Below are 26247 nucleotides of genomic sequence, written 5' to 3'. Positions count from 1 at the left end.
GACACATACAGCAACAGTATAATGTTGTTTTACACGGGTATAGGGAAGCTTCAGTTTACATTATTGAAAAGCTGTTAGCAACTAAAACAGGAAAGACCATGGACCTACTCCCCCGTCCTTGTGTCCCCTGATCGTGCATTGAGCTAAAAGTGAACTTGTCTTGCGTCTTCTCTCTGTTTCGATTTCCTTTCTTCATGTTCTGCAGACAAGGCGACCGTTTTCAAACACTCACATAAAGCCACATAACACACCTGCTCCCCTCGGAGGCCTAAAGCATCTTTAGAAATGGAGCACTGTCCACTGCCTTCCACCACGTTTTCATTGGTGCTGAACAACCTATGTTCCATGCTGCTCCTGAAAAACTGCGTCAGACTCTCTCTGCAGAGTAGTTAGCACAAAAGTGTGGTAATCAAACCTATTTTTAAAGTTGTTATCCCTGATGGCTAGATGACAGATACATAGATCAATTGTGACTCTATGGATTTACCTGTTCTCTGTCCGCTTTGAGGGAGACAATTACTGGAATATATAATACACTGTAGAGGTGAAAGAACATTATTCTTTAAACTTGTTTGCCTTTCAGACGTTGGATAAACGTGTGGTTATTTCACAAAGTACTGTGTCACAAGCCTTGACCCCACTGTCGCGTGTCATTTGATTCTGTCCAAAGCCATTTTGGTCCGTTTACAGTTGACACCAACTCGAGTACTTTTCTGTTTCTTCCCTGGCCTCCGGCTGTCAGTCCTTGCTGCTCTGGATTAATGTCTGTCTCCCCCAAACACCACTCTCCTCCATCAGGAACTCTCTCTCTCTGTCACTCTCCTTCTCTTCCTCACTCTCTCTTTCCCCACCTTCCCATCTGCACATTCAGGTTAATCACATTTCCTGTTTATCGGCAACCTTCTCTCTTCATCGCCGCCTGCGTGTCTCGGTCTTTCCATCGCCATGTCTCCGTTTTCTCCCCGTCACACTGACTCCCACAACAACTTCCTCCCTGATTGTCTTGCTGTGTAAGTGGATCCCTGTTTCACTCTCGGCTGTCTGCCACGTCATTTCTGCCTCTCTGTCCTGGAAATGGATGAGGCAAGAAGAAGAAGCATGAGGACGCACACATCTGCACAACCGGGCGGGTGCATTTGATAACTTACTGGAAATGTCAGGAATGGGCGGGGAATTACAACAGGTGTCAGTTCAGGATCATGCCACAATCAATTTCCCTGTGAGGATATTAATTTGTGTATAATAGCCGAAACAACAAATAAATAACTGAAAAATGTAATGAACCTCGCAAACATTCCCAAATACACCCCTGTAGGAGTGAGGAACACTCACATATCTGAGATACATTCATTATCTCCCACAAATATGGATGAGATATTATTATTAGATGCCTTCTTATAAAAAAGATCATACAGATGCGTGATAGTTTACATTTGGCCGACTTCAAAATGTCATTTTATTTTCATTTTAGCTCAAGGTTCCATGTTTTTCTAATGTGGTGGGATCTACAAACTACACCTCTGCAAGCCTTGAAGCATCTTTAATGGGATACTTAATAATTCAGGGTGTGTGTGTGTTTCTGTGGTCAGTTGAGGGAAGACGATTGTAATTCAAATCATGGTACAGAGTTAAAAATAGAGAGAGGTCAGAGAGAATACAATGCAAATTGGTAGCATAAGTAATTGTGTATCTGTGGGTGTGTGACTGTGTGATTGTGTGTGTACAAGGATGAATGTCGTTGTATGTGGGTAGATTATATCAGTAAAGCATTAGGATGCTTGTCACTCTGCATTGAGGGACCATCTCCGATTACTATTAATGAAGAATTATGTCCCTGTAATCTCTGCCTCTCTCTCTCTGTCTCTGTGTCTGTCTCTGTGTCTGTCTCTGTGTCTGTCTCTCTCTCTCTCTCTCTCTCTCTCTCTCTCTCTCTCTCTCTCTCTCTCTCTCTCTCTCTCTCTCTCTCACACACACGCGCACACACTCTCCCCGGCTTTTCATTAGTTGTTAATTAAATTTCAGCAGGGATGATTTGGCAGGAATACCCGCTGGCTTTAAGGGTAAACAGCCTGTGATGGAGAGCGAGAGAGTGATATGTGACAGATATGTGTGTGTGTGTGTGTGTGTGTGTGAGAGTGTGTGTGTGTCTGTGTGTGTGTGTGTGCGTGTGAGAGTGTGTGTGTATGTGTGTGTGTGTGTCTGTGAAACTCTGTGTGTGTATGTGTGGTGGTGTGGTGGAGGTGGGCTGAGAGGTGGTGATGCTGGTGGTCGGGGTGATAATGAGAGATTTTCAAATTACAATGGATGGGCTCTTGCAGGGAACAACAGGATTTCAGGCGACCCAACGTAAATAAATAAATAAAATAAGAGCTGCATGCTGGGAAGAAAAAAACAACAACACAGAACTGGCCTTCCCGGGATCCCAGTGCCAATTAAATTGTGGGTATGTTGGACGTTCGGATGGAGCCGAGTTGTTTCCTTTGTTGGTTTTCAGCCCCGTAGGTGAGTTTTGTCAAACTGTTAGAAAAAGACAGCTTTAGCGAGATGGCTGTTGTGGAGTCTCTCGGAGCACATTCACTTTATTGACTTTAGGAAAGAAAAATCCCAAAGTGCTGTTTACTGCCTCTTAATGACAGCAAAAACATAATTATGACAATCAGCCGCACTTTCCAATTACCTAAAAGGAAATAAGGGCCAACATTCTGGCAGAAACACACAAACTAAAGTCAATTCATTGTTAATATAATATTTCCAATAAATTAATTTCAAGGAGTTTTGAGCTCTTTGGTTATACAAGAAAAAACACGTGTGTCTGTTAATTAGAGTATTATTTTTGCAGAAGATGAATGTTTATTCTAAGGGAGAACTCATTAAAGCCACAACAGTGTTTAGTTGGTTGTGTCAGTAGAAATAGAGTTAATACTAATAGTAAAAGGAAACTGGCATTGAAATGAACATACTGAAAACAGTACCTGAATACTGTAAGACCATGGATTATAATACTTTACTGATTAGCCACCACCATGTTCCTGTCCCCTGGCGTACACTAACCTTTCCGTGATGAGTACAGAAGGGTGTCTCGGAGACACTTGCCAGTTCTTCCAAACCGACATCATGCAATCCCCATGTAACATGTCTGTGGAGCATGTGTGTGTGTGTGTGTGTGTGTGTGTGTGTGAGAGCAAATATAGAGCGGTGTACATGTGAGATACAGTTTTGCATGTGTGACTGCGTTTTTAGTCCCCGTGTTTTACATTGCATATTCAAGTGGTGGGTTACTGAGTTAGCATGCGACGTGTCAAGATGGTACCGCTAGCAAACATCGGTTGTGACAAGTCAAGAGAGAGTAAGAGAGAGAGAGAGAGAGGGAGAGAGGGAGGGAGGGAGGGAGGGAGAGAGAAACATTAACATCACATGTCATTTAGCTGACGCTACTTCAAAGCAACTTACATATTGTTTTTTTTTAGTACACTAAACATTAATGAGGGGCCACTATTTAGGGGTTCAGTATCTTGCCAAAGAAACTTCGGCATGCAGATGGGGAAGAGTGGGGATTGAACCGGCAACCTTCATGTTGGAGAATGCCCACTCTACCCCCTATGCCACACTGCCCCAAAACATGTAGAATCCACACAGTCGCCTCAGTTCACGTCTGACCAAGAAATTAAGATTTATTATTTTGTTTCCCCTGATGGTTCGATTCAAAGCGTCAATATTATATATTAATGAACTTGGACCAATTCATTGCTTTGTTTGAAGTGAGGTGACTTCTGAAACTGGCTACAGTTTAAATCATAAACCCTGTCCCTTCCATGGTCCATATTGTTGTTTGTATTCTATTCTAAATAAACTACATTTTTACAACATAGTTAAAAATAAACACTAAGGAGATCAACTTGTGACAACTTTGGATGGAGTTATTGACAACAAAATAATCAGTTTGAAGACTGGCATAGGGCGATGCAGTTATAATACAAAGATCAAAATTGTAATCTGTTGTGATAATGGACACATTGATTCATTTAACCATGTTGAATTCTCTTTAGGATGGTGTTAATGCATTTCCTTCCCAATCTGCGCACACTTTCCCTCTGTCTGTTTCCTTCCGTCGCTCTCCTCCCCTGCTTTCTCTCATTCCTCCTCCCAGCTCCGTGTGCAGGATCCAGGACAAGTCCTTGATCCAGGTCATGCCCCTGTGTACTGCAATGTATCATAGCAGACACTGAAACCTTATCAGCAGCCTGGTCTGCCCTCGTCTCGCCTTATTGCCGCTCGCTCTGATCTCACTACAAGCTCCCCACATCCCATAGTGCAGCCATGCATTTCATACTATTGAGGATGTAAATTATTTAGCTCCTTTTTTCGTTTCCCCTATTTGTATGCTTGTGCATTCATATAAAAACCATGTCTTTCCTCCATTCATTGACTCCCCCTCTCTTCCTCTGCCTTTTTTATCCCCTCAGCTGATCTACTGACAGTTCCTCCTGACTTGACAAATGCCGCCGCCATGTATCGCGGTCCCGTCTACGCCCTCCACGATGTTTCAGATAAAATCCCGATGACCAACTCGCCGCTCTTGGACCCGCTTCCCAACTTGAAAATCAAAGTCTACAACTCGTCTGGCCTGGTCACACCGCAGGACGACCTTGGAGGAGACTTCCCGTCCAAACTGTCCCCGAAGGTATTTGCAGCTATTGTAACTTTACCCATCACTGAAGCCAGTACATGTCTCTTCTTTTAAGTATTCTGCGTGAACAAGGAAATATTTATGTAAAGTTTCCACTACAGGACCAGAATAAGAAGTAGTACAACAGTAGTTATGTATTAGCTGTCACATAAATATAAAACCAAACACATTTAGTAAACATGCAGCTCAGTGCCCCAGTTCCCTCCCGCTCTCTCTACTGAATGGTGTGCATACCGGATTGCCACCAATACAGATGAAGCGGCTGTGTATCATCCCAGCACCTGTCCTGAGGCAGTACCACAGCTGAACTCACTCCACTTGAGCTCGGTGGATCAGTGGCACCTTTGATGATTTGATCTATTATTACTTTTAACCGTGTGTCGCCCCTTTTGAACCGATGCCGTATCGAAGGACTGACCTTGCGTCACCAATTGAGGATTTGTTTTTCTGCAGTTATTTTGTAGCTGCAAAAAAAGGAAATTCACGCCGGGTTTTGTGTGATGTCGGAGGAAGGTGCTGCATGTTAAGACCTTATTTTACATCTCACATTGGACATTTTCACGGACGAAATGCAAAGTAGGAAATATTTTACCACCTACCCTAAGGTGCTTTCATAGGTCTATTGTAAATCCACCCTCCTCTCACAGACTGCCAGCTCAGCCCTATGGCAGCGCTCCCAGGCAGATGCACCTTCTCCACCCGCAGCATTTGAGTTAATGGTTACCGAGAAAACATGGCGTTCATGATGAATGCGGTGAAATTCGAGTGGAAAAGGGAGCATTTAATATTCTCCTTTCAATGCTTGCCCTCGTCAGCCTGGTGAAAATAAAACTGGAATGACCTGTTCAACCGAACGTCGGCCCTTCACACTGAAACTTCTGCAGGTGCAGCTTTCTGCATGAGGGAACACACTCCAGTGTACAGTTACTTTAGTCAATGCTTTCACACATTAAAGGCATTAGAGTAAAATAAAAATCAGCAGTCTAAAGTAACATCCACCATCCATAACCACAGCGCTACAAAATAAACAGAGAGCATTCTCACTAAGTTCTTACAGGAAAAAAGACTTTCTCTCAATCGGGATACAACTTTAACATTTTGTAAGAATTCAAGGTTTTTTTGTTATTGTTTGCCTCAAGCATCATTCATCCATTAAATGAATCTTATGAGGTACAAAGAGCTAGGATTTAATTGGGGTTAACAAACAGATTTTTGTGCTGAATGCCAATCTGTTCCTTTATAACACTCTCGCTCAAGCGAAGCCAAGTCATTGATTCTTCACTGAGTTTTTAATTAGGACTTCCCGTTGGTCTAGTCTCTGCTGATTAGCAACATTTGTTAGTTTCAGCATGTATCATTTCTAATTTTCTTTTTCTTCTTATAGTCACTCCCACTGTTGCATTTTCCTTCACAGGTCACTCAGTCTCTGTTGGACCACAGTGACACCATGAACCTGCGCAACCAGACCTTAGCCCGAACACGAGACCCGTCCTGCACGGCTCACGGCTCCTTCAACTTCCAGGGGGGACACCTCATCGTGCCCAACTCTGGTAAACTCAGTGTTTTACAAACATTCAGTAGAACAAACATGACTCTGGTTAATGTTGATCGATAATGTATTGACTAGGCTGATCGCACCAAGGAACTTCTTCAATATTGGGTTTAAGATCCAGGAACATTTGTTTGTATTTGTTTCTTTATAGGAACAAATCACAAATAAAATCAGAACATTATGTTCACTGTAAAAAATAATGTGAATTCATATTTCCCTCCTATACTCAATGCCCCAGATTTGTTTGAATAATTTATTTGAATATTACATAAACATAAATATTCAGACCCCTTACTGAGTACTTATATTTGAAGCACATTTGGCAATTGCAGCCTGGAGTATTCTTGGCTTGATGCATGGAGCTTTTCCCACCTGGATTTTCTGCTGCTCCTCCCTGCAGATCCTCTCGAGCTCTGTCAGGAGGGATGGTGACTGTCTGTAGACATTTTCAGATCTCTCCAGAGATGTTCAGAACTCTGGCCTGACCACTCTGTGACATCCACAGAGATGGCACTCCTGTGTTATCTTAGCTTTGTGCTTCGGCTCATTGTCCCCTTTCATGTCGAACCATCAGCCCAGTCTGAGATCCAGACTGGTTTTGATCAAGGCTATCTCTCTACTTTGCTCTGTTCAGTTTCGGTCCTCAATTCTGGCCAGTCTCTCTGTCCCTGCTGGTGAAAAACACCCCCACAGGATGATGCTGCCACCAGCATGCGTCACCGCTGGGAGGGTATTAGGCAGAGGATGAGTGGTGCCTGGTTTCCTCCAGACATGACGCTTAGAATTGAGGCCAAACAGTTCAATCTTTGTTTTCAGGCCAGAGAATCCTGTTTCTCACAGTCTGAGAGTCAATTAGGTGCTTTTCTGCAAACTGTCTTACACTGAGAAGAGGTTTCTGTCTGGCAATTCTGCCATGAAGCTAAAATTGATGGAAGGTTGCAGTGATGGTTTTCCTCCAGGAAGGTTCTCCCATCTCCACACAGGATCCCCCGAGCTCCCTCAAAGTGACCAAAGGGTTCTTGGTCACCTCTTTTGCCCCAAATCCCTCTCCTTTGTTTGCTTGGCTGTCAGCTCTGAGACTCTTTCCAAATCCACCCCCTCAATCGCAGTGGGACCATGAGCAGTCAGATGTAAAGCATCAAAAAATGATTGAGAGAAAAAGGTCCAAGCTAAATTTGTCATAGCAAAGGGACTGAATATCTGATTACATCTACTGCACGTGCTGGAAGCAGTGGAACAAACACAGTACAGTGGGTCAACTGGCCAATCAGAGCAGTGTGGGCTTTACTGGTATGGGGGCCTTAAAGAGACAGGAGCTAAAACCAAGCATTCAGACAGGGACTGAAAAGAGGAGCTGCAGCAGTGGACAGTAGTGATGTGTTTTCTGGATATTAGAGCAAAGCCCATGAACGTGAATATGAGCATTGTATGTCTCCTTTAAACAGCGTGAAAGCTAGAGCAGATGAAAGTGTGAATAAGGTCACCTTTTAAATGTGGGGTAAATCAAACCTAATGCTTCCTAATGAGAAGTATTATAGATTCAAACATGATAAAGTCCATTTTCAAAAACTGAACACATAAAATAAGAGCATCTGGCCACGACTGACCGGTTAAAATATTACACATAAAAGCTTTGAGATGTTCTCTTGCTTCCTAGATTTAAATGAAAGAAAAACTTCCAGTAGATTTATGTTTGGATTTAAAAGCAGCAGGCAAAAAGAATGAATAATAGTGAGTTCTGCTGTGATCTGTGGGTGCAACATAACCTTCTGATAGGAAGCAGCTCCAAGAAGCTGTAAAACACCGCGGCGCAATTCACTCGATGATATATTTAAGAGAAAGTTTTACACGGTTTGCCTGTAACAATGATCACTCAATAATGAATCATCTTGATAAAGTGATAATAGGTTTCGCCTTCAATAATTCATCTGTGCATGCTGAAATTAATAAATCCAGTGATGAAAAACTCATTATTTCTGCCTCCATCCTTCCTGCTTCCCCTGTCGTCCCTGCAGGTGTGAGTCTGTTGGTTCCAGCGGGGGCCGTTCCTCATGGCCGGGTGTACGAGATGTATGTGACTGTGCACAGGAAGGACAGCTTGAGGTAAGTTTGGTCTCTGTTCCCCTCAGTTTTCTTCTCTGTGACTTTGTTTTCCTCTCTTTCGTTCCCTGTTGTCCCCCCTTTTTTTTATCCTTCATCTCCGCATCTCCCTCTGCGGGTTTCTGTTTCTTTGTTTCCCTTTATCTTTTCTTTTTTTTTCTCTCGTGGAGAGCAGCTTCTAAGACCTGTTTGTATAGTTTTCCTGGGGAGGCTTCCACAGTGTGACACGAGCTCCGGATGCACAGAAAGGGAGGAATAATTATTTTTCATTCAGCACAGTTTATCCAAGCACACATTCCTTTGGGTATTCAAATAGCTGAGGTCAGTTAATGCCACAGAATTAAAAGAGATTAAAAGGGAATATCCTGCACATTGATTATTACCGACTTAACATTATAGACTGGACAGTAATCCACATAATTGACAAAGTTACACCCTTTTTCTTTCAGCAGTGCTTTTATCCAACTCCAGATGATGTTGAATTCAGTGAGACTAGAGGCAGATTTGTTTGCACTTCATATTATAGATCCAAGAAGGAAACAGGCAGCGTTTGAAAGCATCTGTCAAGAGAGCACGGTTTCCACAGTAACTAACAGATTGGTGGCTATTTTTGGGTGAGGGTACATTAATCCTTTTCTGTCCAAGCATGTGCATGATTAAGACAAAGCTTTGTGTTGGACGTTTTGTTACTGTTGTCTTTCTTGTTGTTTATTATTCTGTTTAATAATTAGAGACAACTACAGTACCTGGTTTATGTTTAAAGCACATTCAAATGACAACGTGTCAGAGAGAAAAAGAGAAGATTTATTTTGGAAGAAGTATCTCAGGTGCAAATTGTGCCACCTGTTTAATATCTTAGTTTGCTACACAGCCCTGTACAATATACTTAAACAAATCTTGTTAGTCTCTCACTTGATAATACATTCATTTTAACATCAACAGTTTTCAAAAGGGCTACTTGTTGATAGGAGAATAGTTCCTGTTAATCCTGTCTGCAGCGAGGTCTGTGCATCACGCAGTGCCACAAGGACTCTATTCCTCAAGCTACACATTGCCTGTGACTCTTTGAAATATACGTTTGCAATGCTGTCAGCCCTACAAGCCAAATTCCATTTACTGGCACTGCATTGATTGGTGGTAGTGGCAATGCTCTTAAACAGCAGTTTAAAAAAGTGAGAAGATAAAACCACAGGTATCTGCATGGAGTGTTTGCTTTTGCATGCTTTGAAAAGCAATAAAGAGAGATGAGCTTTAGGACAGTTTTATTCATGTATACGACCCCGTGCATCCTTAGAAGCATCTCCTCGATCAACATCAGTCGATATGAATTACCGCCCCTGCCGTGTGCTATAGTATTTCTAGAAAGTCAAACCTCTTCACTGTCCTCTGTCTCCCTCTCCAGTCAATAGCTGGATCGCAAAAAAATCACATTGACTTCCCTCAGCAACACTGCGCAGGGAAGAATCATGTGGTTTAGCTCATTAAGCTCTAACCCTCCGGTGTCAGTTCCCCCGCATGCTCAACTCACAAAAGATCTATTAGCTCTATTTATGTGATAAAAGATACATAACATTTACAAATCAATCCCGCTGTAATTCATAAAGAGGCGTCCTCAGCGTTAGCGTGGTCCGAGGGGTTGCCGGTACGGTTTGAGTCATACTGTTTTCATCTGTTAGCTTCTCATGTGAACCCTTCATGAGTCAATAATGAGCTCCAGCGGTTGAATCGATAATACTGCGGGGGATTAGCGCCCCCCCCCCCCCCCCCCCCCCCGACACAAGGTGGGCTGAAAAAAAAAAAAAAATGACACAATAATTAAAATTTAGAACCATGTCCCCCTCGATCTATATGGATTCACTCAGTGTGTATCTTCTGCAACATGAGGGAAGGAAATGAACGGGTGACGGATTACATTTGAGGACACTCGTAATCATTTCCTCGTGTATTGTCTTGTTTATTGTTTATTTGAAGATGCAGTTGTACACTTCAATTTGTTGGCCAACAAACGTGCAGGGATAAGCTCCCGTTTATTCACAGTAGAAGAGCTGGAAGTGGTTTGAACAACAGGTCCCTGTGTGTCGGTGGTAAAACACAGGTGAGTCTGTGCCCAGTGTTCATTTATTTTCTGCCCATGAGTTGTGAACTACTGACTCCAGCTGAGCCCCTGCTGACTACACTAATAATCCTCCAGCTGCATTTGTGCCACTGCGCTCTGATCTGAGCAGGTCTATCCCTCTGCAGTGGTTCTATCCACCTGTCTTCTTTAGTATGAGGAGCCAAGCCTTTCCATATATAAACATTATGACAAAATAGCCGTTGATATGTGAAATCAAAACAGCTTTCTAAAGTTGATCCTCACGCTAATTAGTAAAGCTAGCAGTGCAACCCTCCTGCCGCTCTGCTTTGAAGAAGCATTCTAACTCGGTGTTATCTGTCGTTTACAGACCTCCGGTAGAAGACATCCAGACAGTGCTGAGCCCAGTGGTGAGTTGTGGGCCACCAGGGGCCCTGCTGACCAGACCGGTGATCCTCACCATACACCACTGTGCCGACGATGTCCATGAAGACTGGCTCATACAGCTAAAGAACCAACTGGCCATGGGAGAATGGGAGGTGAGTGTTCGCTAATCCATCTATTAGATATGTGTTAAATGTCGAATGAGTTAATAACGGGGTTCCTCAGGGTTCTGTGATCGACCCAATTTTATTTACCTCATTTAGGCTTCCAGAGGGAACATTATCAGGAAACCTTATGAGGAAAATAACTAGTTATACTTTTCTATGTAACCAGGAAAATAATCAACTAACTAAACTCCAAGCTTATTTTAAGGACATCAAAACCTGGATGACCTGCAATTTTCTCTTGTTAAACTCCCTGAACACACCTCCCTCCTGCTGAGCACACTGCACCTTAAGCCCTCTGAGACACATTGTCATTTGTGAATAAGGGCTATACATATTCAGTTTGATTGATTGATGAGCTTTTGAATTCCACTGCTTTAACCTTTGGAGAGAGGAGGGGGCTCAGAGAAGACGTACCTCTGTCAAGGCTAATGTCCAATTATGCAACAAACAATCAGACAGAGGTATCTGTGTATATGAAATGTCTGCACACAGTCTACACCAAATTATTTATATACACTCATCAGCCACAGCATTAAAACCAGTTACCGGTGATGTCGTGGCTCATTAGTGTTCCCAGTATGACTCTCACAGCATGTATTCACATGTGTGCTCCCATACATTATCAACTCCACCCTTGAGAACAGCCTGCATCAGACACACACACACACGCACACACACACACATGCAGTGAGGAAAGGAAGGGAGTGAGAGGAGAAGAAATTTGGTAAACATAAAGTGCCTACAGCCTGGCAGACAAATAGGGGGTTGAAAACTCCCATCAGAAGCAATTTGTTATGCTCCTGCCATCGTCTCCTTCTCTCCTCTTTCTTCTTATGGTTCCATCCCTTCTTTTTTTTCTACACGTCTCCCTCTCTTCCTCCTCTCATGTCTCACAGCATGAAGTCTCTACCTCAGCAATCTGTTATTGTGTGTGTGGCTGCATATGTGTGTGTGTGTGTTTGTTTGTGTGTGTGTGTATCCTTGTGTGTGGGTGATAAGGCTGTCTTGCAGCATCACTGTGTCTACAAGGCCCCCGTATGCTGTCCTCCGTTGCTTATCACAGCTCAACACAATGTCTCCGCACAATTAGCCATGCATACGATTTTCTGTGTGTGTGTGTTCGTGCGTGCATGTCTGTGAGGGAGAGAGAGAGAGAGAGAGAGAGACAAGCACAGAAGAGGTTGGGAGCAGACTGAGCAAAGATGAGAGAAATGAAAAGTGGAATTCCATCAGGAAGTCGATTTGTTTTTTCTCTTATTGCAGTGGAACATCCATTTCCTATCAGAAAGTTTTTCTCCAACAGGGAGAGCAAGGTAATTGAATTCCCCTCACATCAGGGGGGGAGCAGCCATGGGCGTGATTACCAGTAATAACAGATTCATAGCATATTGCTTTCCTACCCCTATGTATCGATTCAGCTCATCTGTAGGAACACAACTCTGCATGAACTGTGATTCAAAAAACTCAATACTTGTATCACACTTGCAGGTAGAAGGCACATCGTCCGAGCTTGGGAGGGGGTTTGCATCCACATACACGCGCACACAATTACTCACAAACACACGTGCAAACATAGATAGGCGCACAATAAATTCCAGATCCAGTTTTCATATGAAGAGAGCGAGCTGAGCCGGCGCATTGTCCCTACACACAAAGAGCCATATGGATTTATCATAATTCAGGCTGTGACAGAGAGAGGTAGGAATCATATGAGCAGCAGCCAGATAATCACAGTGGGATTGGACACACTTCAAAGACAACAACTCAGAACAAGTGCCATCGTTCTCCTAATGGACATTTTGATTCTCTTTTAGGAGTCAGATGTCGGAACCAGACATGTTTTTACATTGAAATTCAATTGTCTCATTGCGGGTATATTCACAATCTGCTGAATCGAACATCACGTCACAAGTTTTTCTAGGAAGAATAACCAGACTGATGTGAAAAGTTACACAATGTTTATTGTCTCGTTAAAACATGTGTACGAATAGCACAGCTCTTCACACATCGCTGCAGCCGTTGCATAACAATACCTGTTTATAGCAACACAGGGCAGCATGAGGTATATAGAGGAGGACTTTGCTTACACAGGGGTTGTTTGCTTGAGTGGAAGTGGTTCCAAATGCAGGTCCAGTTGTGTTATGTTAACAGACAGGAAGTGGATTAACGCCTGTAAATTATAACACAAAGCCGGCCATCAAATAATGCTTTAACAATAGTGGTCTGAACAAACAAATAGAAGCCAGTGTCAAATAAAGTGAGGGGGAAAACAAGATTACTTGGACTGTGGCCTCACTTTGTCAATTCTGGATAATCTACTTTCCACAGGAACATTTACACTGATCAGCCACAACGTTAAAACCAGTCAATGTTTAAAGTTGTTTTAATGCTGATTTGTGTGTTTTGGACTTAGTGAAGCCACCAAGTGACACTAAAAGTGTTAAATCACTCAGATCAGGATGAACTCTTTAAACTGGCTACACCAATCTGTCCAAATAATAAAACCTGTCACTGGTTTTAAAGTAATGGCTGATTTGGGATCAGGGTTTGTTGTTTAAATAATAATACTTTTGTCATAGACTTGTCTAAGTTTCAAAATAAAAGCCTTCCAGTAAATGGGAGGAATTATGTTCCTGAGATCCTGGAGAGTTTTTTTATTAAACAGATCAAGGAAATATTGACTTTTCTCTGACACCAGCAAATAGGCAAGCTACCAATACTAGATAGTATATATTAATAATAATTCAGACAAATAAAGACCGATAAATGAAGGATCATCTGTTCTAAGTTGAGATGAATAACGTGGTAAATGAAAAGTTACAAAACACCATCTCAGCAGGACACGGCTGGGAGTCTACAAATGGGTGTGACCCTGTGTTTGTGTGTGTGATTCCCACAGGACGTGGTCGTGGTGGGAGAGGAGAACTTCACCACGCCCTGCTACGTGCAGATGGACTCGGAGGCGTGTCACATCTTAACAGAGACACTGGGGACGTACTGCCTGGTGGGCCAGTCCATCGGCAAGGCGGCCGCCAAGAGGCTCAAACTGGCTCTGTTTGGACCCGTCTCGTGCACAACGCTGGACTATCACATCCGGGTGTACTGTCTGGACGACACACAGGATGCGCTCAAGGTAGAGTATTAACACTGAGTGACTTATGAGAATGAATCGGTTTAATAGCTTCGGATGCAAACACCAACTATGGCCATGATCTGCAGTATGTATCACCCATTGCTAAAACTCTGCAGTGCTTATTTCCATTTGAAATAAAAATGGAAAGCTTGAATAGAAATCTGTGTAGAGTTTGATCTAGTCTTCTGCAAATGATCTGAGAAGCAGTAAACAACACCGGATCGAGCAATGTCACGACGGCGATGCTTCAGAATTTAAACTAATTCAAAGCTCTGGAGGGACCATCTGATAGGGAGAGATTAACTCTGGTAATGTATGCACGTCATGATGAGTCAAGTGTCGGCTTGGCACAAAAACATCAACACGCAACCAACTTTTAACATTTCAAACAGGCGATTGTGGCTTGAAAAACAAGGTTGAGAGGTGGACTTTTTAATGATGGGGACTTTGTGTTGCGTAATTGATCGGCTGACGATTCAAAGGGGAAGTCTCATCTGTGTATCTACAGTAGAGCCGCCGCTGCGTGGGAATATGATGGGAAGCGGGAATTGATTATCTTTGAAAAGGTTGTAGGAGGCATCAGAAGCCTCACCGATGACTTATTCATCCATCAGGAAATAAGTGGGTGTGTGTTGATTTCCCTTTAGCTGTATGCACTCAATGAGTCTATAAATATGTTGATATAATCACGATGCATGCTGCTGTACCCATAGAGCACCGATACTTTCTTTGTCTTGGTTTGAAGGCTGAGTTAAAGTCAAAAGTCATTTTATAAAGAATGAGCCCAAATCCCAACAGTCGCTCTGTGTGTATTATGGAAACAACAGCACAACAACAAAGCAGAACAAAGTGCTTCCTTTAATTCATAAAATGGGCAGAGATATCAAATGGACACCATCAGTTATACACTCACTGGTTGTTAATCCTGGTGGAGACTAAAGCCCAGTCCACACCTATGTGTGTATTTTTGCAAAGCTAATGAGCATGAACCAGAAACAACAACAACAACAAGAATGGCGGCTCTCTACGTTTGTTTTGCACCTTCACAGGGATCTGCCTTGCTTATAAGTACTAGGACTACAGCCCTCTTCTCTGGTATTTGATTGATCAGTGATGTAGACTTTATCGCCACCTACTGGCCAGGCATGCTTATTTGAACGTTTGTAGTTTTTTTTGTGGTCTCGTCTCAACGTCGCTATTTGGAAAAAGGTCAGGGGGAAAGATTTATTTATTTTGGAATGGAGGGGAAAATATTATAATATATAAAAATATAAAATATCTGCATTGGTATACACAAGGCATTCGATATTAAAGTAAATTTCAAACATTTAGTTCTTCTTTCTAAGTGAGTTGGTAGTAACAGGAATTTATAAAACTATTATGCTATAAGTATTTTGATTGTTGTATTGACATCCTAGCAAATGTAGAAGAGGTAATATGCATTATTCTCATAATAAGTAATAAGATGCTTTGAGGTCATCTTCTAAAGTCAGTCAAGGTGATTTCATTTAACTGTCTCGCATTATAGTTATTGCTTCTTTCCCACTTTTCACGACAGCAGCACTTTGATCTCTCCTCAGCTTAGTGTGGTGAGCAGAGCTAAGCTTTGCTTAAATCCAGGGAATACACCTACTGAGATGAGGGATGATATCTCAATGCAAACCTTTGTGCTTCAAGTGTTTCATGGTGCTGTGTACTTCAAAGCTACATTCAAGAATTCAAGAAGACGGCCCCGTCTGCAGTAATGACCAGATAAATGAAAGGCTCTCCACAGTCTCTAATGCTGAAGAACAAATGTTTCAGTGGGTAAGATTAAGGTGAAAGCAAACTTTGAGAATTGAAGGAGTTTTTCTTGTGTGTTTTTTTTTTTTGTTGTGTAGGAAGTTCTTCAGATGGAGACCCAGATGGGAGGGAAGCTCCTGGACGAGCCAAAGACCCTGAACTTTAAAGACAGCACACACAACCTGAGACTGTCCATCCACGACGTGCCACACACACACTGGAAGAGCAAGCTCCTCGCAAAGTATCAGGTGAGACGGACGCAAACACACACATACAAAACACACACATACAGACGTTTGAGTGACAAGCTAAACACAGTGTAGCAAATTAAAGATGTTAAAGACTGCGGATGTACATATATTTCACCTGATTCATAGAAACACATGAAAGATATGTAGACGCTTTTAGTTTAGAGTACTAAACTTTTTTTTACTAAAACACGCATATTGTGTTTGCGTTTTCCAGGAGATCCCGTTCTACCAGGTGTGGAGCAGCAGCCAGAGAACTCTCCACTGCACCTTCACCCTGGAGAGACTGAGCTCAGCCACCACGGAGATCAGCTGCAAACTGTGTGTGCGGCAGGTGGAGGGAGAAGGACAGATCTTTCAGCTCAGCAGCACTTTGGAGGAGGTGAGAGAGTAGAAATGAACCCGGGCGAGACAGAGACCAGACGCTGTTCCTCTGGACGCTTTGCAACCGATTAAAAAAAAAAAAGCGTGGAAGGCCACAGTGGCAGTTTACAGAGACCTACAGAGACCCTCACACTCTCTCTCTCCAGAATTAAACAGGTTTGATATTTGTGATTCGAGATCGGGGAGACTCCGACTCAACCGGTAGCATTTAGATTATTTCGTAAACCCCTCACACCTCAGGATTATTTGGGCAGATGATCGGCAGAGAGGGCCCTCCAGTCGGGAACGCCCCCACGATTGCCTGACTGGGTATATCGGGTCTAAAATCATCCCGATTATCCTGCAGTGTGCAGCCGCCTTAAGAGAACACTGCAGAAGACACTGTAATCTCCCACTGGTCCAACGCAGGATGAAACACACGCTGTAAAAGAAATGAGCCCAGAGACACAAGCTCCTTCTCCTTTCCCTGAACTAACTTCTACTTTCCTGCAGTCAAGGTCCCGAAATGTCACGAAGTCGCTCTCTGCCAGACACTCAGGGTTCCCTGCTGTGCTTGTGTGACTGTGTTCAATCATTCATTCTGGGGCGAGAGGTCACACAACACGCGAGGAATAACTCCTCTTTGATTCCGCCAGGCCACGTAACCGCAGGGTCGAGAACGAGTGTGCGCGTGTGTTTGTGTGTGTCTGTGTCCACGTGTGCACAGTTTGGGTCGAAGGTCAGACATGTCTTTTGGAGCGGCGCTGCTTTGAATTCTCCGGTGGTGTTCACGGGTGATCGCGTTGCACCTTAGAAAATGTCTTAACCCGTGGTTAACCAGGTGAGCGTGCAAAGAGGGACCGGTTGTTTGAACATGGGCTGGTGCAGTGAGGGGAGGTGACACATGTTGTTTTTTCTTCAGCACTGGTCACTGGGCAAAATAAGAATGAGAGTCAAGGTAACCTAGAAAAACTGAATCTAGAGGAGTTGTCCTGTAATTTCAAGGTTTGTCCTCTTAACTTAACTTTTCCACCCTGCTCGTAATGTGCAGAACTTTACAACTTGATCAAGGTGCTCGAGTTTAATGTCTAATATAGATGAAACATTTAGTAATGTGATCAGCTGACACCTTACAAAGTAATCACCACGGTCACATGTTTGGCCAGAGTCCTGGAGCTGATTAGCTAAAACAACGCGGCAAATCGTTCTGTGTAGCCAGTCAAATCGAATATTGTGCACCCGCCAACCAGCCAGCAGAGTTGAACATGTGAAACAATTACAGTAAAGAAGATTTAGAGCATTTATTATTTCTGCCGAGAAACAGATGTCCCTTTGCATCCGCCGCTCGCTCTTCCTGCAGCAGGAGCAGCGGCAGCGGCAGAGCTTTGGGCTGTAAATTGGGGCTAAGTAGATGCAGTAAATAGTAATCATTCACATCAGCGGTGGCAGTTGTTGTTTCCTTCTGCCAAGTCACATTCATTAGAGCGATGCCTCCTTTCAGCCCAGGAGTGGCAGATTAATGGGATGAAGGTTTGGAAAGGGACAGAGATCGACAGCGAGCAGAGAGACACAGTGCTGCAGAGCGGGTCTTTGTGTTTGTTTCACTCTTGTATTAATTACGAGAATCATCTGTAATTGGTCAACAGCCAGGGACGCCTCAGACACCGGCAGAATATCAGTGAGAGGGAATAAGACAGAGCTGTAGCTGAATGGGAAACCTGATGAATTCATCTTTCTCATGCTACATTTTGTTTATAAGCTTGTAGATCCATCTCCGTCCTCGTGTGTGTGTGTCCTGCAGAGGTCCAAGATATCAGGGAATTCAACTTTACAAAAACAACTGACCGGTTTCTCTCTGTCTTTTCCAGGACCTCCAGTGCATAGACACGTCCCTGATGGACCCTGCCAGTAATATCACAACCTTAGTGGGGCCCAATGCCTTCCGCATTCCTTTATCCATCAGACAGAAGCTGTGCGGCAGTCTGGACGCACCGCAGACCAGAGGCAACGACTGGAGGATGCTGGCCCACAAACTGAACCTTGACAGGTGAGACGCACATGAATACACATACACACACATGTATATGCTAATGTGCACATGAAGTAGTCAAGACTGTTTAAACAGATTTTAAGCTCCAAAACATGAGCAATACCTCGACCACACATACATTGTGTGTGTGTGTGTGTGTGTGTGTGTTTGTGTGAGTGTGAGTGTGAGTGTGTGTGTGTGTGTGTGTGTGTGTGTGTGTGTGTGTGTGTGTGTGTGTGTGTGTGTGTGTGTGTGTGTGTGTGTGTGTGTGTGTGATAACTTGATGTTAACAGATAAATGTTTTTATTTTGTGTTTCTGTTACTTCTCATACAAAAGTAACTGTTAATGATACTTTAAATACAACAGTTTCATGTGACAATAAAAAGTTGCTCACAAAGAAATGACACACACACAAACACACACAAACACACACACACACAGCTGAGTCAATCTCTGGATAAATTCCAATGTGCCTTGAGTCCTGGGTGTTTACATCACATTGCAAAGATGTTGCTTTCTTAGTCCTGCTCTTATTAGCTTGAATAACAACCATATCGCCTCCATTGCACCTACATAGGAAAGATGCCATTTTCTATTTGCATCCGATGGTTACATCCTTAGTATCACTATCTGCAGATGTTTGTGCTGATGAGTCAGACCGGAGCTTCATTTACCTGCAGCTCCCGAAGCAGAGGCAGACATGGAGAGGATAATTGGGCACAAGTGCACCTAATTGTCCCGACTGGCAGCCGGCTCATGATGGCGTCTGTTAACGTGGGCACCAAATATTCCCGATAAGCCGTTGATAAATGGAAGGCGAGCCAAATTGTTGTTTACGTCCACGTTTAAAGCTAAAGAGCTGCTCTGCTCAAACGGAGCATGACAACATGCCCTAAAAGAGAAATGCCATCTTGAATGCTTTCTGCTCCTGTGACTGCCCCAGTGTGTCCGTTTGACTTCAGAGTGTGAGTCATGCTTTGTCGTCATCACTCGTTTCACAACTTTCACAAATGTTGGACACACACACACGCACACACTCACACACACACACACACATACACGCACACACACACGCACACACACATGGAAAGGTGGATCTTAGCTGGTGCGTTCACATAACAGCAGGATGCCCCTTAATCACACAAAGCAGACAGATGGAGTCTTAGACAGAAAGAGAGAAAGAAGCAAAGGAAGTCATGAAAATGGCTCCATCAGATGTTTTGACTGATAGATAGATAGATAGATGGATACTTTATTAATCCCGAGGGAAATTCAGATCATCCAGTAGCTTGTACACTTAACACATCACTGACATATATACATAAATCACATACATCACATATATCACATACGGAGAGCATATATACAGATACAGGTATGGAATGCAAGGATGTGATTGTGTCAGTGTCCAGTATTAAAGTGATTTTGTGCTGGAGTGGATAGTACAACAAAATATAAACCATGAGAAGAATTGTTCACAAGTTACAATTCTTCTCATGGCTATAACAGGGAGTGACACCCTCTGTCCTTAACCCTCAACAAGAGTAAGGAAAAACGACATCACTACAGACAGATGGAGTCTGAGACAGAAAGAGAGAAAGAAGCAAAGGAAGTCATGAAAATGGCTCCATCAGATGTTTTGACTGTGAGAGAGAGAGAGAGACATGAGGGGGGGAGTAAATTTGCACGAGGAAAAACTGACAACTCACAAAGGAGCAGAGGAGCCTCACACATGCCTGTGGTTGTGTTTAAACAGCACCACAGTGTGCCAACAGCACAATCACAGGATTTACACAGGAACACAAAGTCCTTCTTTTTTTTTTTACTTCTTTATTCCGACGGGACTGAAATTTGATGGTTTTTCCACTTTAAAGCGGCGCAGAGATCTTTGCCACAGATGGCTCATCGTTAGACTTCCCTGCCACCATTGGGCACTTGACTCTCCACGGCAGTAATTCAGAGAATACTTTAAAACCAGCTCTCTCTCTGTGGAGCTCTTGGCACATTTCTGAGCTCTGCCGAGGTTATTTGTTTAAAGCAGTTTGAAATGAACTTGCATAGTGGCAGGTTTTCAGAAAAAAAGAAGTTGCCTGCCACATTTCATGAAGTGCTTTGCTCACTACATTGTATATCTTGTAGGATTAAGGATATAATCAATTCTATTCAATGTGGATTCTCTCCATCTTGTTATATTACCTGAAATCAGGTGCTTATGTTACTTTTCAGCTTTAAAAAAAACATATAAGCATTTCTTCCTTTCAATTTGACTTTCAGAAAAGTTTTTCCAGATGATTATGTTACTTCAGTCCGTTTCGAGGTTTCTGAATACGCTTCCATAATCCAAGATAACAAACTTTATTTTGAAATATGTTTTGAATGTGTGTTTCTTTATCTTAATAAGTAAACATCCGTAATGTTTTTTCCCCCCGTCAGGGTAAATTCAGTAAATTAAATTAAGTAGTAGATATGATTCCCCTGTCCATGTATCCATTAGATCTGCTTCCGTCTATTTTCTATCTAATCTTGAGATGTATTTGGAAAGATAATGGTTGTTGAAGCCTGTAGCTTAAGTTTAATGTTACTTGTTCAATATATTAAACTTTTAAAGTTCCACGACTAAAACATTGTACATTTCTAAACTTGCTGTCAGACCTGCACTGAACTCTGAATGGTCTCCTGACAATCTCCATAGTGTAGGAAACACAGTTTTATTAGTTGCACCTTATTCACCGTCTGTTTTGACTCTCGTCCTCCTCTTGATTTTCTCCAGGTACCTGAACTACTTTGCCACCAAGTCCAGTCCCACAGGTGTGATCCTGGATCTGTGGGAGGCCCAGCACTTCCCCGACGGAGACCTCAACGAACTGGCCGCCGTGCTGGAGGAGATGGGTCGCCATGACGGCGGCCTCGCCTCCATGACAATGGACCATTGACCGAGCCCAGAGGTTTCCAGGACAGTGACAGAACGCTGAAGACGATTTGCTTGTGGCTTCTCTGCGGTGGCTGCTGCAGCTAAGGCAACGAACGACTCTGACGTGAGCAAAAAGGAAAAGTGGTTGCCACGGTGGCTGAGCACTCCGGTAATCAGGCCGACCTGGTAACAGACAGGATGAGAGCGGGGCTGGAACTATGTGCAAATCTCTACGTGTGTGTTTGCGGCGTCATGTGTGACTTGAGGAGAGAGAACCCGACCTACCACACACACACACACACACACACACACACACACACACACACACACACAGTCTATCAGGAACAAACTATACACACACGCCTGAAAAAAGACCTTGTCTTGTGTTACACCAGTTGTTCTCTTGCTGTTATTTTCTACTGAACAAAGACGAGCAGAGAAAAGAAAAAAAAAAAGAATCAACTGAGGCACTGACCTTGAAAAAAAACCCGTCTTTAATAAAAGGAACAGAATTGGGAATCGAGAGAAGAGAACTGATTACAGACGATGGGGGGGGGGGGGGGGGGGGGATAGATTGAGGTAAGCGAGAGAGAGAGAGTGAGTTAGAGACTCTTCATTAAGACGAGGGAAGCTAAACTGATTACAAAAGGACAGGAAGAGGTAAACAGAGAATGGTGGAGGGAGGGTCAGGTGATCAGCGGAGAGAACGGGGCGGAGAAGAGGGAACGAGGGAGGAGATGAAGGAGGGGTCCGACTCCCGCCCGGTTGAGCCTCGGCTGTACGTGTTCGCCAGTGCAGTTTGTCGTCTTTATATCGTTTCCTAGGGAACGCTCTATGTCTTCTGCTGTCCATCTGTGTGGATCATTACCTGCAAACAGAACTCGCTTGTCAATCAAAGGGGTCCTGACCAGAAACAAGCCGGAGACGACGGGGCGCTCAGTTCAGTGGGACACGCCATCACGTGTGATGTTTACATTCTTTGTGGCGTTTTCCCCCAAAAATATAAATGTTAGCGTCCAGGTTAGTGACGTGCAGCCCAGCGTGTTGCCCTCTTGCCTTTTCACCTGCACATCTTAACTTTCCTTAAAGAGGAAGCCAGTCCAAAGATGATTACGCTCCTGATGGATGCCAGTAAAAGTTATGTTTGCCATTTTACATGAGTAGCTTTGTCACACAGTCATAAATGTGTCTGTTTGGAGGTATATTTAATATCACACTTATTAACATGCAGCTATTTATTATATTTATGAACATTATACTGCAGCACAGTATACAGTCCACAAATATTTTTTGTATTTTATTTTTATATTACACGTCAACCTTGACAACATTTTTTTGTTCACGAAAACTAATTTTCCTGAGCCAAGATAAATAAATCTCTGCACTTCTTCTACTTCACCACAAACGTTTTCACGGACTGAAAGAAGGATCTTCATGCTGCATCTCAAACTGAAATAGTGTTAACATGCAGGGACACTGCTGATGTGGACGAGTTGTTTGCCAATGCAGGTCGGAGGATTCCAGCCATCGACACCACATTTGCTTATCTTTTACTCCCGGAGTCCTTCTGGTGAGCTGTCGGGGCTTGTTTCTGGTCGGGATCACACTCAGAGGAAAAAGGGAGAAGGAGCAAAAAGGGACGAGCCAGACGTGTGTTTCTTAATACAGTAATATAGCCTAGTATTGAGTGATAGGGATTTAAATCATTCATTACCACTTGATGTAACCAAATATACTGATTTTATCATAATTTAATTTGCTAAATATATATATATGTATAGTCTACATATATATTTATTTCCAGTGTCCTATCATTACAGTCAGTCTGCCATCAGGCCACATGTGAGCAACACCATGACTTTGCTGGTCACTAGCACCACCCAGTGGCCTTTGAGGGAAAACAAGCATTTACTATTTTTTGTTTGACCGTCTGAAACGTGTAAATACATGATTATCATGTTCATCCTAACGACCTTGTATTACCATAGTATGTTTTTGTTTTCTCTGATCATTATTATGTTATTAACATTAATTATCCTTTTGTCTATTGAATGTGTGTTTTTTTTTTGTTTTTTTTTATAGATGTGAACTTTGTGAGGGAAAGAATCGGTTACATATCAGTTAGTTGCCACTTTTCTCAAATATTCTGTCAGCAACTAGCATTCCAGGTCATCGTGTATTTGTTTAGAATCAGAACCTAAAAAAAATCAAATCAAATATCGACAAAGAGGGGGGGGGGACCTATGTACAATGTGTAATATATTTGTACTTTGCAGAAAATCGTTGTGAACCCAGGCTGCCACTGACCCTGGACAATAACGCCTGATGAAAAGGTGTCGCTCCAGTAAAAATGAGAAACAGCCTTATCTCTCAGTGGCTTTTGAATCATTGTGCGACGCCCCTGGGGACACGAACTCTATTCACCACATTAAGGACGACGAGAACGACTGGTTCAAAGGAAATACGAGCAAAATGTTTTTGGGGAAAAAAAGGGAGTATAGATATTCTACGGAGAGACGCCATATGAAACCGAACATCAGGTATGTGGAGGAGATACTGAGGAGGATCATCCTGTGGAGAAATCCAAGTAGGCCGAGGCTCCATTAACACTGGTGCAGAAGGTCAGATCTTAACCTGGTTCTGACACATTTCCTCCATCCAACCGCCGGAGGAGGAAACCTGGAGACATTGATTTTCTTTTTTTTAACATTGATTTTTTTCTTGCTTTTGTTTAGTTGCTCAGAAATGTGCGTCGAGGTAAGAATCAGACTGCTTGTGCCGGGTCGAGTGTTTGGATCGCGGACAGCCTCATGAACCAAATGTTGAAAACGGAGTGCAGTTAAATGATGGAGTGGAGGTTTTGTGTGTTTTACAAATGTAACTGCTGATGTCAGATGTTGAGGAGATCAAAGGGAAGAGGTGTTTGAGTTTTATGAGGATAAAAAGCCTAAAAAACATCAAACCATCAATTCAAGTTTGTTTCGCAGTGACAAAAAAAAAGAAACTAAGACATGAACCCAAAGGTAATCGCAGTTTCATCGTCAACATCCCTGATTAACTGGAAAGGCAGAAGTCACAGTCATGAGATGGAGTTTTTTTCACTGAGGAAACGTGTTCAAGGAAACGAGCGATTAAGGAAGTTTGATCTTTGCCGCGTCGAAGGAGTTTTCCCGTGAGAAGAGAACGTGTGATCCACCATGATGTGAAGAAAGCAGTGTTGAGATCTCAAACTATGTACAAATCTTTTCTATCCGCAGTATGTACAGTTGTGTACTGTCCGCTATATTTGGCAAAACTTCAGAATATAAAAAAGAGCAGTACAGTTAGATACTAGTTTGTATGTTTTTGTTTAGGTTTCTTTCCTTTTTTGTAAAAGCGGTGTCTACTATGCAATCTTGGCATTGGTTATCATGATAGAAGTCTATAACTAGAGCTGTTCTTGTAAGTGCATCTTTATTTTAATATCAGGAGTGACTTTGATTTGATTAGTGCGGGGTAGTGTTGGTGCATTTGATGTAATTCTGGCACGCTTTCATGAATCTTGCTAAATTTTGCTGAATGCTTGCCTCTCTATCTCCTCTAATTGTTTTCTGTACAAAGTGTAAGAAAGAATTTTTAAAACAATTAATAAATTATATTTATAAGCAATGCTGAAACTTTGCCTCTGGTGGATTCTTTCAACACATTTCTGGGAACTGTTTTACGGCCTCAGCAGTGACACCCAGTGGCTGGAGGCATCATTTCCATCCGTCCATCCGTCTCAGTCTTTTGAACACGACCTCTTAAGAACCCCTTGAGAGAGTTTCTTAAAATGTGGTACAAAGCTTCACATGGACTCATGGATGAACTGATTAGAATGTAGGGGTCAAAGGTCAAGGTCACCTTACAAAGAACCTTTTTTCTTGTGATATCTCAGGAACACCTTAAGGGAATTTCAAACACTCACTTGGACTCAAAGATGGACTGCTTAGAGGTTGGTGGTCAAAGGTCACAGTGAACTCATGTTCTTGTGTGCATGGTATATTTAATGAGCACTTGTAGGGAATTGCAATACATCTTCCTCTAAGAAGGATGAGCTTATTCCAATTAGATGGTCAAGGTCAGAGTGACCTTACAAAACACGATATTTCAAGAACGCCAAAAAAGGAATCCTTTTTCCAAATTTGGCTTGAATGTTCACAGACATACAAATTAACTGATTCGATTTAGGTCTGGGAATTTCTTCAAATTTTGACCAGTTGTCATCAAAGGTGAACTGCTTAGATTGTGGGGTCAAAGGTCAAGGTAATGGTGAACTCATATTGCTGTGAATACAATATGCAATGAACCCCTGGAAGGAGTTAAAGTGCCCTGGTTGACAAAATCATACACTCACAGTGTGAAAATTCTAGTTTTACAGTTGCATTTCTCACATCTTGTACAATAATAAGCATTCACTGTAAGACACATCTAGTTTGTAGATCAGGAATACACAAGCTACATTTGGTTTGTGATACCTTGATTTTATCCACCTTCTTCTGTGAAATCATATATTCAGTCTGAGGACTCAATAAGTAGTTAGACGAGGAAGCCTGAAGGGAGGGAAATTGAAAGAGAGAATCCTTCTGGCGTCGCTGTTTAACATGCTGTGTGCTCAGCAGCACTGCTGGATTGTAATGAGGCATGCCACCTTTTCTTTTTTTTTTTTACCAAAGGAATTATGGAGAGCATGCCTCAACTGTAAGAGACGCTGCCGAGTCACTCGTTAGTATGCACCTCGCTCAGCGACCACAAACTGTGCATCAGCCAGGAGGATGAGTGAAACACTTTATTGTGG

General features: G+C 42.8%; 1 protein-coding gene across 1 annotated transcript in view; it reads left to right on the top strand.

Moving 5' to 3' along the window:
- unc5ca (unc-5 netrin receptor Ca) overlaps positions 1-21991 on the top strand; it is a 187465-nt gene extending 165474 nt beyond the window's left edge. The window contains exons 9-17 of the mRNA XM_062384878.1: positions 4464-4681; positions 6102-6237; positions 8255-8342; positions 10784-10952; positions 13864-14097; positions 15978-16127; positions 16345-16509; positions 18359-18537; positions 21291-21991. Of these exons, the coding sequence (XP_062240862.1) occupies positions 4464-4681; positions 6102-6237; positions 8255-8342; positions 10784-10952; positions 13864-14097; positions 15978-16127; positions 16345-16509; positions 18359-18537; positions 21291-21453 (1502 nt within the window). The 3' untranslated portion in view covers positions 21454-21991. The remainder of the gene's footprint in view (positions 1-4463; positions 4682-6101; positions 6238-8254; positions 8343-10783; positions 10953-13863; positions 14098-15977; positions 16128-16344; positions 16510-18358; positions 18538-21290) is intronic.
- Positions 21992-26247: the final 4256 nt, after the last annotated feature.

Source organism: Platichthys flesus, chromosome 3 (genome assembly GCF_949316205.1).
Source record: "Platichthys flesus chromosome 3, fPlaFle2.1, whole genome shotgun sequence".
Lineage (NCBI taxonomy): Eukaryota > Metazoa > Chordata > Actinopteri > Pleuronectiformes > Pleuronectidae > Platichthys > Platichthys flesus.
This window is presented reverse-complemented; position numbering and strand designations above follow the sequence as displayed.